We start from the raw sequence: 18,538 nt of genomic DNA on the forward strand, positions 1-18,538 counted from the left end.
GCCACCATCGCCACCACCACCACCAACCTACCACCACTTCCATCACAACCGCCACCACTGTTATAATCACCTCCATATTTGATTTTTATTATATATAATTATTCAATACTTTACTAAACATAAAATTGCATTAGCTTGAACGATATGGTAAATTATACAGAGTATGACCAAACGCTGGATAGTATAAGAAAGTTATCAGGGCTTATACTATCAGGCTTCATACTATCAGGTCTTATACTATCAGGCCTTATACTATACGTCGCACCAAACGGGCCCTTAGTTTTAAACATATCTCACGTGAGACTAATATCTCATGAATATCGGAAATCCCTAAATAATTTTATTTATATATAAATGATCCTTTACTTTCCCCTTTTATCAAGTTGTTCTGACACACCAAACCAAACCAAACCAAAAGGATCTATCTATCTATCTATCTCTAAAATTCACTTGACTGTCTTTCTCTGTTTGAATTCTGTACTTTGTTTCTGCTCCAGTCATGGCGGCGCCATTTCTGAGCAAGACGTATGAGATGGTCGATGATTCCTCCACCGATTCCACTGTTTCGTGGGGTCTCAACAACAACACCTTCGTCGTTTGGAACGTCACCGATTTCGCCAAACACATCTTGCCCACCTATTTCAAGCACAACAACTTCTCCAGCTTCGTCAGACAACTCAACACCTATGTCAGTAACCTTCAATTTCACCATTTTTGCTTTTTAGGGTTAGTAATAGTATTATGCTGTAGGAATTGCAATAGGATCATAGCTCCCCTGATGGGAATTGTTTCATTTGTTATATGATTATCAAAATCACATATATATTATAGTGATTTTATAGGGAGGAGAGGACTAAATGTTTGTTGCATCTTCTTTGAGCAGGGTTTTAGGAAGGTTGATCCGGATCGCTGGGAATTTGCACATGAAGGGTTTTTAAGGGGTCAAAAGCACTTGTTGAATACTATCAGGAGGCGGAAATCTGCCCATGTCAATGGCGGTAGCCAACCGCCGGCTCAGGTGCAGAAGCCGCCTGCTGGGGCGTGTGTTGAAGTGGGTAAGTTTGGGATTGATCAAGACATTGAGAGACTGAAAAGGGATAAAAATGTTCTTATGCAAGAACTTGTGAGGTTAAGACAACAGCAACAATCGACTGATAACCAATTGCAAGGTGTTGGGCAACGTGTGCAGGTAATGGAGCAGCGTCAGCACCAGATGATGTCATTTCTGGCTAAGGCCATGCATAGTCCGGGAATATTGGCTCAGTTTGTACAGCAGCAGAATGAAAGTAATAGACACATTTCTGGAGTTAAAAAGAGGAGGCTTCATAGGCAAGAAGATGAAGAAGAAGGAGAGGAAGAAGATAGTTTAGCTACCAAGCATCTCCATAATGCTCTTGATGGACATGTTGTCAAGTACCAGCCTTCGATAAATGAGGCAGCCAAAGCATTACTTCGCCAGATATTGCAAAAGAACAATTCTACAAGGATGGAATCATCAATTAAGAACCCTGATGCATTCCTTATTGATGATGTTCCTTCAGCCATTGCATTAGATAGCAGTGGTTCATTCACTCAGGTCTCCGGTGTAACACTTTCTGAGGTTCCACCTATTTCTGGGCAGCCATGTGTGGCAGTAGAATCTCAATTTCCTGTTAGTTGTATGACCAATAGCATGTCTGAGGTGCAACCTCCACCTGCTGTGTTGACGGATTGTGTTAGCACAGCTGAATTTCCAGAATTAATGGCACGAAGTTGCCAAGATAGTGTTTTGGATTTTGGTAAAGTTCAAGGATCGGGGACAGAAAGCGGCTCCATGAATCCTGCCCTAAGTTTTGCAGGCTCTAACATCGGGAGTGAGCCGGAGATAGAGGCAATGTCGACTGTTTTAGATGGGACACAGTCTCTTGAAGCTAATGCATTTTCTCCTGATGCAGATGTAATTTCTAAGCTTCCAGGAATCAATGATGAATTCTGGGAACAATTTTTTAGCCCAAGCCCACTTACTGGAGATACAGATGAAGTTGAATCCAGTTCTCTGGGATATGGGTTGACTGAAGACCAGGAATATGAAAAGGAGATTCAACAGGAAAAGATGGATAAGAAACAGTATATTGACCATCTTTCACATCAGATGGAACTTCTTGCATCGGAGTCTTAATTGTGTATATATGTTTCTGGCAACTGAAGGTACAATTTTTTGCTTGTGTTATCTCAATAAGCATGCTGGTTCTCGTTCTTCCTTCCTTGACTTGTAAGTTGTGTAAAATATTCTGTCATTGGCATGCTCAATTGCTGTCTTGCTTTTTTTATAGTGGCGGCTGTTGTAGATATAGAGAAACGATAGTTTTTGTAAATGTCTATAGTAGTATCTGACCTTGTTTCTAGATGTATCTAACACAGATTTATATCCAAATTGAGTTATGGGAAGAAGAGGAAGGATTTTTTTAGGGGTACTTCCATTTTCCTTTGGTGTATGAATTGTATTAAAAAAGATGATATGCTTTCGTCCCCTTTTGTAATATTGTTTACATGCACAGTGTACATATATGACATTTGGAATTTTTGGTTCACTGAAAAAAGGAGTCGAAGTCGGTAGAAAATATATATTTTGTTTTCCAATATTCTTTTTTCATGATTCCTGCAGAGGTTGAGGTCCTTTGCTGCTGGGCAGACAATGTCAAATTATATGCCTGCTTTCCTGCAGAGGTTGAAGCATATTATCCCTGCTTCTACAAAGATACCTGACTGATATCACCAAACAAATTATCCCTGTTTCTCATCCCCCCATCTGTGTCTCTGCCCCGTTTCATGTGTTTCATTTGTCACTTGGGGGGCAAAAACTTAATACAGTTTTATTTAATTTCCCTTATTTTGCTTGTACTTTGGATTTGACAATTCTGTTTGCCCTTCTAGCACTTCTTGTTTATATTTACAAGGAACAGGATAGTTTTTTTTATCTATTCTCTCTTCCTTGCTCTCATCTTCTCATGTGGTAATATTTTAGTGGGGGGTGTTCTGTATAATTGCACTGCTGAGTTATTTACCCAACAACTTTTTCTTGCAATTATTTATATTTTGCGGGAACATAGCAGTACTAAAATACGAGTTATCTCCAAGCAAATTAAATGATAAGGAACCATGTGTTTATTGGATGGCTCCATGGTGGAGGCTCTTTATTGGACTCTGATAGAATTTTGCAACAGAGACTACTGTGTCTTGGTTTTCAGTATTTTAGTTTAATGGAGTAAAGGAAATCGTTTGCCTCGTGCTTATTTTGTTCCTTGTTTTGATGATACATGAATTATATTTGGTCAAAAGGAGAAGCCCCAAATTAGCAATTGTAGTTACTTTGGATGTCTCTCAGTTGCATTGACCTGACTGTGCTGTACATCATGTGAGCTCACTTTAGAGGAGTCTTTTCCATTAAGTAAAAATGTTTCCCAAATTTGAAAAATGTGTTTAGGGAAAGTATGATTATAGATACTTTTTATTTAAGTAAAAGTGTGTTTTTATTTTACAAGATTATCTATTTGTTGTTAAACCCTTTATACTATATTTATGTCTATGTCAGCAACTTTATTGTTTTTACTTTGTTTTATTCAAACAACATTAATTTTTTAAAATTTGTTTATACATCATTTCCAAATATAAATCAATTTTTTAAACTTAATTTTATCCTTTTCCTCTTGTAACAAAAAAAAAACTTAATTTTATGACACTTAATTTTATCCAAACTGACCATAAGTCTTGCTTACATGCTTTGTTTAATAAAGATTCATTTTAATTGACTCATCAACATCTTAGGTTATGTTTTTTATTTTTAAAGCATTGTCAACTTATTCTTATTGGGTGAAGGTTACTATTTGATCATTTTGATGGCTATAAAAATGTTCGAATGATTATATGAAAACCATTATGAGTTCATTTGGGGTCAATGAGTATATTTAAGTAAGCTCTCACAAGTATACATTCCTATTAACATAGTTAACAATCCCGGATACATTTTTAATGCAAATGCACCCGCAAAGTTTAAACTTAAGACCAACAGTTTTTGAGCTGATCCATACCTTGATTGTTACAGTTGTATATCACCCCCTCAATCCTCATCCTTATCAATTTTTGTTTCTTTACAATCTTCTCCCATCACTTCATGACCTTTTCCGTTTATCTGCCCTCCTTTATTCTATTTGCTGGCTAGTCTATTTTAAAGGCTGACAAGTGACAAGCACAAGCTACATTGGCAATATGACAATATCTCTCCAAGTCAAGTTATCATCATAAAAAATTCAAAAGCCGTATCATCTTTAGCATTCTCACCGTCTCTACCCATTTCTCACACTAACCACTGGTTACTATCATGATATAATCAATATGACGTCGGAGAATATGTTCAATCACATAACAACAAAACGTTCCCCCTTAAGATCTTTATCCTCATTCATTCTTAAGATTGTTTTTTCGGGTTATTCAACCTTCGCAAAGTAAGGGACCAATAGCAAACATTGCCAATCCATGTCAAACCAATTCCACAGTGCTTGTGAACTTTCTCATTGTGTTAAAAGCAAATGTATTATTGTATATCAAAACTACAAGAGTGATGCCTTGTTGAAAGCTAAAACAGTTTCTCCTCGGTCCTCACTGCTCAGGCATTAAGAAAGTATCAACAATCTACACAAACATCGATTCCCTTGAACTAAAATAGCTATGACAAGTGTAAGGATACACCATAAAATCTTCCAGAGATAACCATGAATCAGTTAAAAACTTCTTAAATTACTTAATTCTAAATCATACCATTACATCAGAGCCTCCCCAGTTTGGAGAATGCATATGCCACTCACATTGTATAAAAAATTTATAAATGTAAATAAATCCTGCAACTTGTGTGCTCCCTACAATATTCCTTTAACAAGTGGGGAAAAGATTTTCGCCAAGAACTCCAACTATGATTAAAGAATGCAAAATCGGGTGACATTAATGTCCCTCTAAAAACTTCTCTATGAGGACGGAGAATGCCGCAAAGCCAGCACAGCCAGCACATGCTGCTCTTGGGCCACCTACAACCACATGACATCAGTAAACATTAAGGAATCTCATGGTGAAACAAAAACAGAGATAAGGTCTACAAGTGCATGCTTGAAAATTCTTCTGCAATTGATTCAAAATCTAAAAGCAATATTGGCGAGAAGTTTCTGAATAACTTCTTAGTATCAGAATTGAATATGTAGAATCAGAAGCTGATTCAAACATGCGATAAAACAACTAAGATCGAGGATTTTCATTATCCTCTTCCTCTCAGTTTCTTTTAATCATAATTTTGCTTTTCAAATTTGCAGCCTGCAATACACAATTTCTTCAGCAAGGAGGGAAGAGATAAACGAAAGAATCAGAGAAGCAAAACTATATTAACAGACCCCATATCAAAACTACATACAAATCAGAAACCCATGAAACTAGTGGTTAAAAGCCTATTTTGAGTTTTCATCTACAGAATGAAAAGAACCTGTATAGAAAACAACTTTGAAAAAGGATAAACAAATATACCAATAACCCTGAATGAAATAAACCGAGATAAATGTTTTAGAGCAACCACAAAGGCACCAAAGTTCTAGTGTGAGCTTGATGAAGGACATCACTTTGCGCCCGCCAATGACACTGGACTGCTTCTCTAGGAAGCTACACTTTTAGTGGGTTGGTAGGCTTTCAAATGTTGGATATTCCACCATCAAGGCTTTAATAACACTAATGAATCCCTATTGGGAAAATGGTTATTTGCTTCAACCTTGGGCCCTCTTAAAACTGTGAGTAGCAATTCTCTTCCAAAGGTGCGAAAGCACACTCAGCTCATGGGTATTATCAAAGCGTGCATGCATTACAACACCCTTGCCTTGACCTAGTCAACCCACCACCATCACTACCACCTGCCATCTTTCCCACCAATACACATTCAACCCCTACCTCCTAAAATATAGACTGCAAAGACAATAATGCAGTGTGAGCATTGTTGCCATGCATTTGATGCCCAGCTGACATAAACTAGCTTGGAATCCACCAAACTGCAAACTGCTATATCTACTTTTCTTTCAAACCATTGCAAACATGAAAAACCATAGAAAAACATCCATACCATCACAACACATTTTCATTTTTATAAATTAAGACTTGGGGAAGATAGACCAAAGCATAAACTCAGTATTGTTTCAAGTTTATCATGTTCTGAAACAAAACCACAGGACTAGAGCATAAGCTCTCAAAAATCAAAGGTACATCTCAACCATTTGGCCAAAATTTAGTTTCAACATTTATCAATTCCTACTCCTTACCAACCAAGCCAAAGCAATCATTAGGGTAGTCAGGTTTTCTCCTAATACAAGGACAAGATATAGGTTAAGACTTAAGAGAAACATGAAAAAGGGTTACCTTTTGCTGATATTACTCCCCCTGTAGTACATCCAGCAACAGCAGTATTTGTCATGTCGTGTTTTGCTCGTGCCTGAAAAAAAACAGAAGAGATGGTAAGAACTAGCTAAGAAGACATGGTTAATGTAAATAGAATTTATTAATTTGACCTTCTCAACAACACACTCTGCAGCTGAGAATATAAAACCCATAACAGCAAATGCTTTGGCTGAACTGATACTCCTTCGGCCCATCTGCTTTGCTTGGTAAATCAGCTGTTGTCTGCCTGTCATTTCCTCCTGCATAATTGGATTGTCCAATGCTCCAAGAAACAAACCCATGAATATGCCAAGCCCACCACCTAAAATACATCACATCACGTTCACATGAATCCCAATAATTCACAATATATATATATATATATATCAACAGCACCTTGCAAAGTCAAGAATAAAGCTGATACCCATAACTCCACTAACAACACTGCGCACTGCACAGTTGTTCCAAATGTCTTGGCCACGAATTTCCTCAACACTGGGCAATCTTATGGGCTCAATCTGAGGCTTCTCTACTTCATTTGAAGTTGCTTGTCCTGAGTCATCAGCCATTGCTGCAAAAACCACAGAAGGGTTTGGATCCTTCATTGGGAAAAAGTAGCGAAGAAGTAAAGAAAGAATCAAGAAGGAACTCACCGGCGACGGCGGGATCTGGAAATGCCGGCGATCAGGTTGGGGGCGGCGGTCGGAGAACGAGATAGTGATTCCCTTCCTCCTATTTCTCTTCTTCTTCTTCTTCTGTTTTTTTTTTTTTAATCATTCTTTTTTATACACAAAATTTACTTTATATTTTAAATGTCTTTTCTGGGAAGAAAGGAGGAAATGGTAATTTAAAAATCAATAAGTTATTAGAGAGGTCTATTTTGAATTTTTTTTTCTTACTAACAAATACCCCAAAAGATACTCATTTAGAATTTTAAAAATATATTTCAGAGAGAAAAAAAAAACTTAAATATGTAGCACACAATATATCATCAATATGTTAAAATTGTATGCTTAATATAATACCAATTAGACAAATCATAGTTAGAAAAGATTAAAAGATAAATGATTAGAAATATAAAAATTAATACACATATACACACTTTGATTAAATAAAAATTTATTTATATTTCAAAGAAAACGTTTAATGTCCTCGTGATTGTGATAGCATACAAATGCAAGCTGAAATTAGTGATTTTTTTTTTCACTTTCTTTCTAAATTGCCATTGATCGCTAAACTTTATAGCTCAATGAACACAAATATACCACAATTGGTAAATAGTTTGACTCCTTAAGCATTTAATTCAGTGTTCAATCATTGAGAAGTGTGTATAGAGAATAATTTATTGGAAGAGACTTACCAATTTAACGTGACCTCATAACCTCAAATACTTTTATCATCGTTCATAAGAAGTTTTATTCAATCTTTATCCTCACGTGCATGTTAATGTGTGGAAGAGCATAAGGTAGTGGACAAATATGTGTGTACCTTCCGCAACATGAAACCCACCTTTTATATGGTTTGAGTTTTGAAGGTTCTAAGGTTGTGGTGTTTGAGGTTGGACCTCATTATGTGTACGGGGTACAACGACGGAGGAGGACCATTGGATCTTCTAATGTATAGCTCAATCAGACGGGTGAGGACAAGCTTGCTTATAGTTGGCGATTTTTTAGCGTCGCGCCTACTTTGGCCAAAGGCCCACCAATTGCACCTTAGGCCGAGAGGAATGACTACGAAATGACAATCGACCATGTGTATGCAATCCATTTCGGGGGGAAGGGATCGGTCACTGGCCTATTTGTAAATTGTAATCGAGGCTTTAGTGGTGACTTTTTGGGGGCTTTTGCAAAATCAATTGAGGTGAATTTGTGTATTCTACAAGTCTCCCCATCATAGGGTTGACCTTATGGGCCCACATCTTGACCTAGGACAGTGGCAGAATTACCTTGGGGCAGGGTAGGGCCATTGCCCCACCAAGGTTCCATAACATATACAATATATACTTAATGGTTCACATTTTATTGAAAGAAATGTGATGGCCCCGTGGTTGAGTCTCCCCCTTATTACTTTATTTATATGTAGGTGTAGAAAAATTAAAACTTGTTAGTGCAAGAATCAAAACAAGAGTGAAAGGTCAGCCCCCTACCGCTTAGTGCGCTGACCCTGGGGCGAGGGATTAGTCTCACGGCTGTCGGTTGTGGGGATTCCTTGGTCAAGACCAAAAAAAAAAGAGTGAAAGAATGATTTTTTTTAAGAGAAAGACTTTTGAGAATGATAAATTTTAAAAGGCTAATTAAATGTAAAAAATAACTCAACAATAAAAAATTGAAAAAACAAATTTCCGATCATTGATATAACTAATAATAAAATTTTAATGAGTATATAAATTAGTTTAATCATTATTTTGTGTGTATATATGTATTTATTGTCAATTAAAAAGTTTAATGTACGTTTAAAATTTTATTTTGGTTCCGCTCATATTAGTTTTCCTAGTTCCGCCACTGACCCAGGTTTGTTCGTGTGACATACAATGTGGTTGCATGACTTTAGATATCGAGTTTTGAGGGATTGTGTAGAGCTTGGGGACATATGTTGACATAAAAAGGTGCTGGTTTTGCTGAGTTGCGATGGTCTGGCAATCATAAGTATATTAGATATCCATGGACATTGTTAAATTGCTCCACATTAAAACGAAGTTATCTGCACAGTTGATGGTGGGTTAGCAACGCATTAAACGGTAAGAGACAAGAGAAGTTTTTCTATTCACAAAAATTGTAATGAATGCCCCAACCACCTACCTGATTAAAGAAATAGACATGATACCTAACTTGAAAGTTTGTTTTATCTGATCGACGTAAAGTACGAGGAATTGTAATTGAAAATGAGGACAAATAGTTGAATAGGACACAGTACTTTGGAATCCTGAGACTCCAAGGAACATTGAACCAACACTCCTTTACTCTGTCTTTATTCTTCTTCTACAACACCAGCTCCAAGTGTGTAAGGTATGCTTCTCTATCTTTCTCAACATTTTTCCATTCTGAAAGTATGTTTGGTTTCACAATTTGCACAAAGTCAAATGCATTTTGATTAGAAGTGATTTCAGAACATGTTATTGTGGAATCAAACATGCTATGTTGTTTCCTTTTCTTTTCATCCAAGCTATTTCATTTCAGGAGTAATCCAAAATGCACATAAAGTAAGCAGATTTTGAGGCCATCAAGGAAAGATGAGTGACAATTTGATGGAGAAAGTGAACGCCTTGGGGGAGCGCCTCAAAGTTGGTGGGGTTGAGGTGGGTAGGAAGATGAGTGCTGGAATGAGTTCTGTGAGCTTCAAGGTCAAGGAGTTTTTCCAGGAGCCAAACATGGCTGATAAACTTGTTGGGGATGCTACCTCTGAAGCCCTTGATGAGCCTGATTGGGGTCTCATTCTTCATATTTGTGACTTGGTATGTGTTTGGTTTCGCCTTGGTGAATCTCAGTATCTAATAGATTTAAAATCCACCTTGGATAACAATATAGTGCATGTTTGGAAATCATTCTATAATTGATTATGAAGCCAAAATCAATTCTGCAGAGAAGCGTCTGAGTGTCGGATCCGAACTGATTATGAGAAAATAGAAGCTGATCCAAACATGCTAGTAGTTGTTTGAGAGTCAATTTGGAGAATTCCCAATTCCCAAAATTGATTCTGCTAGAAGCTAAAGATAGTAGCTTTTGTGTTGAACTTAATCAATTTAGAGATTTTACAACTAGATTTCACATCATTACTTTACGAAAATCACTTTTTTTTAATAAATGTATTCAAACATAAATGACTTCACTCTCAACTCTCACTTTTACTATAATCAATTTTGTCAATCTCAGTTTTATCTAAAATCAATTGTGACAATGCTGGTCCAAACACAGGTTAATGCTGAAAAGCTCAACACTGGTGAAGTGGTCCGTGCAGTGAAGAAAAGGGTGGGGACTAAAAGTTCTAGAGGTCAGTACTTGGCTTTGGTTTTGCTTGAAGCATTGGTCAAGAACTGTGACAAGGCTTTCTTTGAGGTAGCAGCTGAGAGAGTCCTTGATGAGATGGTCAAGCTCATTGATGATCCTCAGAGTGTTGGTAATAGCAGGAACAAGGCTTTGATGATGGTTGAGGCTTGGGGAAAGGCAACGACTGAGCTTCGCTATCTGCCTGTTTATGAAGAAACTTACAAGGTACTTTTAATTCTTTCCATCATTGTCAGCCAATAGCATGTCTAGTTACACGATTAACTTTGTGTTTGGATTAGTGTTGTCACAATTTATTTTGATAGACCTGATTATGGTAAAAGTGAGTTGAAGTAAGTTGAAAAAGAAGTGATTTATGTTTGGATACATTTATGAGAAAGTGATTTTTTGCAGGATAATAATGTGAAATCAAGTTGTAAAATCTCTGAATTGATAATGCTTAGTGCAGAAGCTACACTCTCTACATTCTACACAGAGCTGATTTTTAGATTGAAATCAATTCAAGACGACTCCCAAACATCTATATATTGTCTTTCAAAAGTAATTTTACTCAATCAAAATTGATTCTGAGATGGGGAACCAAACACACACTAAATGCTTTAGAGCCACTTTTGATTAAAAGCTGCAAGTCTTAGCTTCACAGTAAACTTGTCTAAATCGCTAAAATTAAACATGCTATAAATAAGAGAGACCAAAAATTACCAACATGAAGTCATTTGCTTGGACCAATTATGCCTATAATTGATATGCCAAAATACTCAAGTTGAACCATTCAGATAAATTTCTGGTTAATATATTCCTCTGAATGAAAATCATGATTTTTAGTAATTATATTAGTGTGATATATTTCTATTTTTGAACTTTCTTTGTCTATGAATCACTTTGTCATGAACCAACTCCCTTGTACAAGCTTTAAGCTGTTAGGCATAGATAAAGAGTGGAAGCCACAAACTGCTAGTTATAGATTATATGATCTTGGATACATTGTCATGAACAAACTCTATTTCAGAGTTTGAATGATTTTATGACATTTTTCTGTTGCAGAGTTTGAAATCAAGGGGGATTCGATTCCCTGGTCGTAACAATGAAAGCTTGGCTCCTATTTTCACTCCTCCTCATTCTGCCTCTGCTCCAGAGGCTGATATCAGTCTTGCACATCTTATTCAACAGGATGTTGTTCCTGTGCAAAGTTTTACCTCTAAACAAATAAAGGAAGCTTTTGATGTTGCAAGAAATAGCATTGAGCTTCTCTCTACTGTGTTATCTTCTTCAAACCAGCAAGGTGTTTTGAAGGTATTTTATCTTGTTTTTATTATGCTATATACTAGTAGTTGCAGTCTTTGTGCTCCTTTTTGGAGGCTTTCATTTGAGTTTGACATAAATATATTTTGGACTATAATCTTCTAGTTATAGATAGAACTTCATTTGCTTTAGCCTTTTCAATATCAATCAAATGAACTGAACACTATCCTAATATCCTTTCCTAAAGTAAGTTCTGGTGTAGAAAGAAATACCTAAAAATACAAGGCACTGGCAGAGCCAAATACAGACTCTACCCAACTTACAAACCACCTTGAATTTTGAATGGAGTGAGGGAATAAATAAGGCATCAAAAGTCATTTAGTTCTCAAGAATAAAACAATCAAAAGCTCAATGTTACTGCATTAAAATAAAAATCTAAGTTGAACTTTTTACCTGTTATCCATTGAAGATAAGCTCAGACTTTGCAGCCAAAGATACCACACTTTTAGCATGTTTTGATCAACTTCTTTTTCATCCGGATAAATTCTGAAACCTGGAAACTACTCATATAAGTTTCTCCTCAAAGTTGATTTTGTCTTTCGAATTAATGGTAGAACATCTTCCAAACATGTGCTGAAACTGTTGGCAAGGTAAACATATCTTATCCTATTCATGACCAACTTAACTCTGTTTGCTATTTCCTTCCATGTGCATGCAGGATGATCTGACCACCACATTAGTACAACAGTGCCATCAGTCCCAAACTACTGTCCACAGAATCATTGAAACCTCTGGGGATAATGAAGCACTGCTTTTTGAGGCCTTGCATGTGAATGATGAGATTCAGAAGGTTCTTTCCAAATATGAGGAGCTGAAGAAGCATGCAATTGTTCCACTTGAACCTCAACCAGCTATGATACCTGTTGCTCTTGAGCCTGATGAGTCACTGCCCTATTTTTCAAAAGAGGATGCCTTGATTAGAAAGCCAGCTGGTTCAAGAGTCCAGAGATTGAGCCAAGATGATGACATGATGGATGATCTTGATGAGATGATTTTTGGCAAAAAGGGTGGGGATTCATCTGAATGGAGACAAGATCCAAACAAACAACAATCATCAAAATATGATCCCATCTCCTTCTAGTTTACCTATATAAATAGTTAGAATATATGTTTGGATAACTTATCTTTTTTCAGAATGAGAAGCTACTCACAGAAGCTTCACACCATAATTGATACAGACTTCAAAATGAATTATAAAAGGATTTCCAAACATGACAAAATCATATTATAGGAGTGTCCCTATGATTTGACGACTTGCTTGCTGCTTTCATTTCTATATGCTGATTATGAACTATGTTTAGATTCCGTTACACGTAAGATGAATTATGCTTTTTTTTTAAATGAAACTTTACTAAGAAGAAGAAACAACCAGAAAGACCAATACACAAAAAATGAATCATAGTTAAAGGACCAATCATTCTTAGTTGACATTTATTTGTTCCATTCTTAAAAAAAAAAGACATTATTTGTTCCATAGGATTTTGAAACATTTAATGAAAAATCATCAGCTCCCTTTTAGTTATTTAGTTTGATGATTTATTTTTTGGATAATTCTTATGTGCACCTTAAAATGAGATGATCTAAACTGAATTTTCTTTTATGACTTACTAAAATACTGACTAGTGTAAATATGTAACGAAATTTCATATCATCTCCTTTTTTTTTTGGTACATCGAAATCGGAAAAATAAACGACATCCCTCCCGGGTTGATCCCTTAACCTCCCTCATCCCCAATCCATATGAAATTTTCTTGAGTTATCTGTCGGGGACATCATCTCCTCTCTTTAAGTAGATATAATATATTTTTTTAAAAATTAAAATTATCCTTCATTATGTGACAATCAGGATATGATGCATGTTGGGCCTCACTCATGTAGGTAAGAACTCTAGTGTCCAACGTTTTGTTAGCTAGTTAAATAAAATTCTTTGAGAGCCTTCATTGCCGGCTCCTCAGTGGTCTCTTGGTTTGGACTTTGTTCCTCTCCAATTGGGGTCCTGGGTTCGAAGCTAGCATCGAGAGAGAGAGCGACGAGGATTGATGGAAGTTGATAAAATGAGGTATTTCATAATACCTCTCTTTTTCATTTTCATTTTCATTTTGGTCCCTTTACTTTTATTTATTTATTTATTATTTCACTCTATAACTTGATATCTTTCTATGTACACCTTGTTCCTTCACCGTCCCTCACAAAAATGGCAGGAAAGCTTCACAACATGCCAAGATCCAAATCCAGAATCGTCCTCTTATCACTCTCTCTCCTCGCTCTCTCACTCCTCATCTTCCTCTCTTCTCTCTCTCCCTTTCAAACCTCTTCTTCACCTTCTTCTTCACCATCTCACTTCCACGATCCCAATGTCGAAACCTCTTTCGTCACTTCCCTCGACCACTTCCTCACCACCCACACTCACCCTCCCTCCGCCGACGACGACCACACAGTTACCGAAACGGAAGCCGCGGTGAAGAATCTCGACGACGCCGTTTACCGCTCCGAGATGGATAGGCTCGATTCCGATCCTTACTACCCGCTTTCTCTCCCGCTTAGGGTTTACGTCTACAACATGCCTTCCAAATTCACCTTTGATTTGCTTCGGCTCTTTGCCACCACCTACAAGGACACCTCCAATCTCACCTCTAATGGCAGCCCCGTTCACCGTCTCATCGAACAGGTAGTAACAGTACCTCATTCTTCTCTTCTATTCATCATGATTTTGTGATATGTGAATGAGTTTTTGATTTGTGGATGCAGCACTCTATTGATTACTGGCTCTGGGCTGATCTAATTGCTCCGGAATCGGAACGGCGGTTGAAGAGTGTTGTTAGGGTTCATCGACAGGAAGATGCTGACTTGTTCTACATACCCTTCTTCACCACTATAAGCTTCTTCCTATTGGAAAAGCAACAGTGCAAGGCCCTTTATAGGGTGTGAGTGCTCTTCTAACTCTCACATTTATTTGTTTCTCCCTGTTAAATGATAGTACTTTTTCAGTAATCATTGTTATTATTAACAATCGCACTCACTAGGGGGAGGCTTCGTTTTACCGTTTTCGAGTGATTCTTGTAGTGTGGAATGTGGATCAACATATTGTGTAGGGAAATGACTAAATGAGTGTTTTACATTCATTATTTTTGCATCATATAAATGTGAGTGACTATTAAGGGAAAGGGAAAGATCCATAGAGAGGGTAGGGTGTAAGGTGTGTGTACAAAAAGTGGAGTGAAATTTGTTCACTCTATAGTGTGTGTACAATGCATTTTTAGTGTTATGGTTCTAATTTTTTAACATACTTTTAATTGTTGTGGATGTAGGAAGCTTTGAAGTGGGTAACAGATCAACCTGCATGGAAGCGTTCTGGTGGAAGGGATCACATACTTCCTGTGCATCATCCGTGGTCTTTTAAGTCTGTTCGGAGATACATGAAGAAGGCAATATGGCTGTTGCCAGACATGGATTCCACAGGGAACTGGTCATTTTCTAACCACATGAGTTTGTAAATTCAATGCTGTATTCTTTTATAGTGGTGTGGAGTGATATTTTTTCATTTTTTCACCTTTCAGGTACAAGCCGGGACAGGTTTTCCTAGAGAAAGATCTGATTCTTCCTTATGTTGCCAATCTTGATTTATGTGATGCCAGATGTCTAGTTCAAACGAATCAAAAGAGAAGCACACTGCTTTTCTTTCGTGGTCGGCTCAAAAGAAATGCGGTGAGCATATTGTGTGATTGCTTTATTGATTAATTGTTTGACAGGTCAAATTTAGAAAGTTCTATCTGTATATGATGTCACTTGAAGTCCAGAAATATGCTTTTAATCATATTGTATATTCAACCTTATGTTTGACTTTCAAATTGCAATTATTGTCAATGCTTGAATATATTTTCATGATTATGTAATATTTGATATTTCCTTGAACTTGGTAGATGTGTGAGTAAGGCTTGTATTGTTTGGGGTATGATCATGACCAGTTAATGTTTGTTTGATGTTTGGGTTCTGTTCTCATGACTCATGGTATCTTCTCTTTAAGTCTTCTATCATATTTTTCCCTACTTGTCTATGTGGCATTCACTTAATTTCTTTGTCACCTTCATATCTTTGTATATTCTGAGGTTCAGATGTTTTGTCCATGGTCTTCCTATATCAGGGAGGAAAGATACGCTCTAAACTTGTAGCTGAATTAAGTGGAGCAGATGGTGTAATTATAGAGGAGGGAACGGCTGGAGATAGGGGAAAAGAAGTAGCTCAAAATGGCATGCGCAAGTAATATAAGTTCAGCACTTGGATATATGTACCCTCATTCTTACTTTGCAGTAATTATTTGCTTGGCTTCCACATTATCAGGTCTCTATTTTGCTTAAACCCAGCTGGTGATACTCCATCCTCTGCTAGATTATATGATGCTATTGTTAGTGGGTGCATTCCAGTTATAGTAAGTGATGAGCTGGAGCTTCCATTTGAAGGAATACTTGATTACAGGAAGGTGTGTATGCATTTATATCAAGTTGATTCAGGAATAACCAGGACATGTATAGGCCATTGACTATTATTATTTTAAGAGTTGTCTGAAATGGAGGAGATCGTCATAGGAAAAGAATTCTTCTCCTCAGAGCAGAAAAATACACTGAGGCTGAGGAATAGGTATCCTCAGATCTCATATGAGAGAGAGAGAGTCCACAGTAATCCAAAATAACTGTGTATCAATGATGAAAATATCCATGATAACTGTGGGCATGAGACCAAAGAGAAACTGGACTTCATTTGATCCCCAAGACTTTAAGTGCAGAGATGCACCCTTTAATGGTGTATCTATTCTGTTTCAATCAAATGCACCTAAGAATAGCGTACACTGTACACTATTATCACTTAATTTTGCCTCTTTGTTATTACCAAACCCTTAAACAAACCAACAAAATCTGCTCCAAAGTAAAACACATTCTGTAACTAAAAACTGCAATGTCCAGTATGCTACATTGTTAATTGAAAAGTCAGAACTTTAAAATTTTTGATTTCATATTATTCAGAGGGAAGTTGTTAATTGAACTTTTTCCATACATGCAGATAGCCTTGTTTGTTTCTTCCATTGATGCTCTGAAGCCAGGTTGGCTTTTGAAATTTTTAAAAGATGTTAGACCTGCTCAGATAAAAGAATTGCAACAAAATCTTGCCAAGGTTTGTGATCATTTCATTTTCCCCTATTAATTTTTATTTGACTTTTTTGTTGTCAATCTAGTGAGAACTTTCTACCTTGACCACTGTCAAGCTGGAAATATTTTGTGCCCTGAGCAAATGTTTCTTGAAATAATTTACTTAGATATTTCTTCATTATCTGAAATTGGTATTTTGTGCACTGTTTTACCTGCCTCTCGCATTTATTTTCTCATCGCAGTACTCGAGGCATTTCGTGTTTTCCAATCCAGCTCAACCATTGGGTCCTGAAGACTTGGTCTGGAAAATGGTTTGTAACAGTTCATTTGGTTGTTTAAGTTTCTTTTGAATATTCTTTTTAGACAGTTTGTTCTCCTATTGAACTTCCGCTCAAGCTTGATTGAGTTGATCCTCATTCCTCAGTATGCTCTTTGAGTATTTTCTTCCGCTGTAGTTTTGGGGAATGGAATGCAATTATTATTATTATTAGATGTTCTTTGGTCCGTATGATAGTAAATTTATTTCTAGTGGGCATTTGATAAAGTGAAAAGATTATTAAAGAGAGGTGGTAGTATAGTAAGGTCTTATATTGATGACAAACCTAACTGCTGCAGTTCACTTTTACAAGCTCGGTTGCTTTAGAATAAGTTTTGCCTTACTGTTATTTGGGAGGATTTTAGCTTCAATTAGAAACTGTAACTAGAGCCTTGCATTTTCTAAATGTCATTTGGTAAATGTTATTTGAGTAACACAACTAGTCCTACACCAATGAGACGTATTACTAGGTATAAAAGGTGGAAGTATCATAGTGCTAGTAACTTCGGCTTGAAGCTTATGGTGCTATTTGCATACAGACTAATTTGTAGAAAGAAGGAAGGCTGGTTGTATTTTAGCTAGCAATAAGGTTTTAGCTAGTAACATGGGGTTATGATGTTAGTATCTCCTTATTCTTACATTTTCTTGGCTAGCAATCAGTCATTGTGGTTTTGGTTTACTTAGATTTCTGGTGGTTTTGTCAAGAGATTGGAACTGACCAGAAATATTGGTTGGGAATTGTAGAAACTTACAGTATAATTCTACTGTATTGCTTTTGATATTCATGTTTCTTCTGAAGTTTTTTGACTGTTTTAAGATGGTTTGTCATGTTTCCTAGCTGTTTCCTAGCTCTTTTTGTTTTTTGGGGAATTCTGGGGCCTGTTTCTCCTTTAACTTTGTTTCTCCTCTAAATCATGGTGCTTCAGATGGCTGGCAAGGTGGTGAACATCAAACTTCATTCCCGAAGATCTCAACGAGTGGTGGAAGGATCTCGAAATCTGTGCACTTGTGAATGTAGGACTGGCAACATTACTAGTTCTGTTCCAATCATTTCTTGAATCACCTTGTTTTATTTATAAATGTAATATCTTTATTTTTCCTCATTTGTTTTCATGTAATTGTCTAATGCTAATTTTGTATTCTTTAGTGACCTATTTTGTTGTATTACTCAAGTACATGACAGGTGATAGAATTTAAATGTTATCTTCAGCAGTATGATCATGTTTTTTTGTTTTGGTCAACAGCAGTATAATCAGCTTTATAGCTAATTTCATGGGCATTTCTTTTGTTAGGCCTTATTTGCGCCAAAAAAGTTTTTCAAACATAGAATAATTTTTCAA

The 18,538-nt window shown here is 36.6% G+C and overlaps 4 protein-coding genes across 6 annotated transcripts; 3 read left to right on the forward strand and 1 right to left on the reverse strand.

Annotated features, from left to right (window-relative positions):
* The first annotated feature begins 370 nt into the window (after nucleotides 1-370).
* Nucleotides 371-2,956, forward strand: LOC130747825 (heat stress transcription factor A-1-like). Of its 2 annotated transcripts, XM_057600866.1 has the most exons (3): nucleotides 372-688; nucleotides 884-2,187; nucleotides 2,645-2,956. In XM_057600866.1, the coding sequence occupies exons 1-2, from the start codon at nucleotides 500-502 to the stop codon at nucleotides 2,156-2,158; spliced, it is 1,464 nt and encodes a 487-aa protein (XP_057456849.1). In that variant the 5' UTR covers nucleotides 372-499; the 3' UTR covers nucleotides 2,159-2,187; nucleotides 2,645-2,956. The 2 variants fall into 2 exon arrangements, with proteins under 2 accessions (XP_057456850.1, XP_057456849.1); XM_057600867.1 differs by lacking the exon at nucleotides 2,645-2,956 and having other exon boundaries at nucleotides 371-688; nucleotides 884-2,447.
* A 1,713-nt stretch (nucleotides 2,957-4,669) lies between these two features.
* Nucleotides 4,670-7,241, reverse strand: LOC130747828 (mitochondrial import inner membrane translocase subunit TIM22-4). 2 transcript variants are annotated; one of them, XM_057600870.1, is made up of 5 exons: nucleotides 7,092-7,241; nucleotides 6,863-7,009; nucleotides 6,570-6,760; nucleotides 6,421-6,493; nucleotides 4,754-5,057 (listed from the first exon to the last, which is right to left on the reverse strand). In XM_057600870.1, the coding sequence occupies exons 2-5, from the start codon at nucleotides 7,005-7,007 to the stop codon at nucleotides 4,975-4,977; spliced, it is 492 nt and encodes a 163-aa protein (XP_057456853.1). In that variant the 5' UTR covers nucleotides 7,008-7,009; nucleotides 7,092-7,241; the 3' UTR covers nucleotides 4,754-4,974. The 2 variants fall into 2 exon arrangements, with proteins under 2 accessions (XP_057456852.1, XP_057456853.1); XM_057600869.1 differs by having other exon boundaries at nucleotides 4,670-5,057; nucleotides 6,863-7,205.
* Nucleotides 7,242-9,307: 2,066 nt separating this feature from the next.
* On the forward strand, nucleotides 9,308-12,994 carry LOC130747827 (TOM1-like protein 1). The gene is made up of 5 exons (XM_057600868.1): nucleotides 9,308-9,443; nucleotides 9,615-9,889; nucleotides 10,350-10,646; nucleotides 11,484-11,732; nucleotides 12,400-12,994. The coding sequence occupies exons 2-5, from the start codon at nucleotides 9,668-9,670 to the stop codon at nucleotides 12,820-12,822; spliced, it is 1,191 nt and encodes a 396-aa protein (XP_057456851.1). The 5' UTR covers nucleotides 9,308-9,443; nucleotides 9,615-9,667; the 3' UTR covers nucleotides 12,823-12,994.
* A 915-nt stretch (nucleotides 12,995-13,909) lies between these two features.
* LOC130747829 (probable arabinosyltransferase ARAD1) lies at nucleotides 13,910-18,419 on the forward strand. The gene is made up of 9 exons (XM_057600871.1): nucleotides 13,910-14,409; nucleotides 14,490-14,663; nucleotides 15,050-15,207; nucleotides 15,299-15,446; nucleotides 15,883-15,998; nucleotides 16,080-16,218; nucleotides 16,797-16,907; nucleotides 17,125-17,193; nucleotides 18,125-18,419. The coding sequence occupies exons 1-9, from the start codon at nucleotides 13,936-13,938 to the stop codon at nucleotides 18,254-18,256; spliced, it is 1,521 nt and encodes a 506-aa protein (XP_057456854.1). The 5' UTR covers nucleotides 13,910-13,935; the 3' UTR covers nucleotides 18,257-18,419.
* Nucleotides 18,420-18,538: the final 119 nt, after the last annotated feature.

The sequence above is a fragment of the Lotus japonicus genome, chromosome 3 (assembly GCF_012489685.1).
Source record: "Lotus japonicus ecotype B-129 chromosome 3, LjGifu_v1.2".
Taxonomy (NCBI): domain Eukaryota; kingdom Viridiplantae; phylum Streptophyta; class Magnoliopsida; order Fabales; family Fabaceae; genus Lotus; species Lotus japonicus.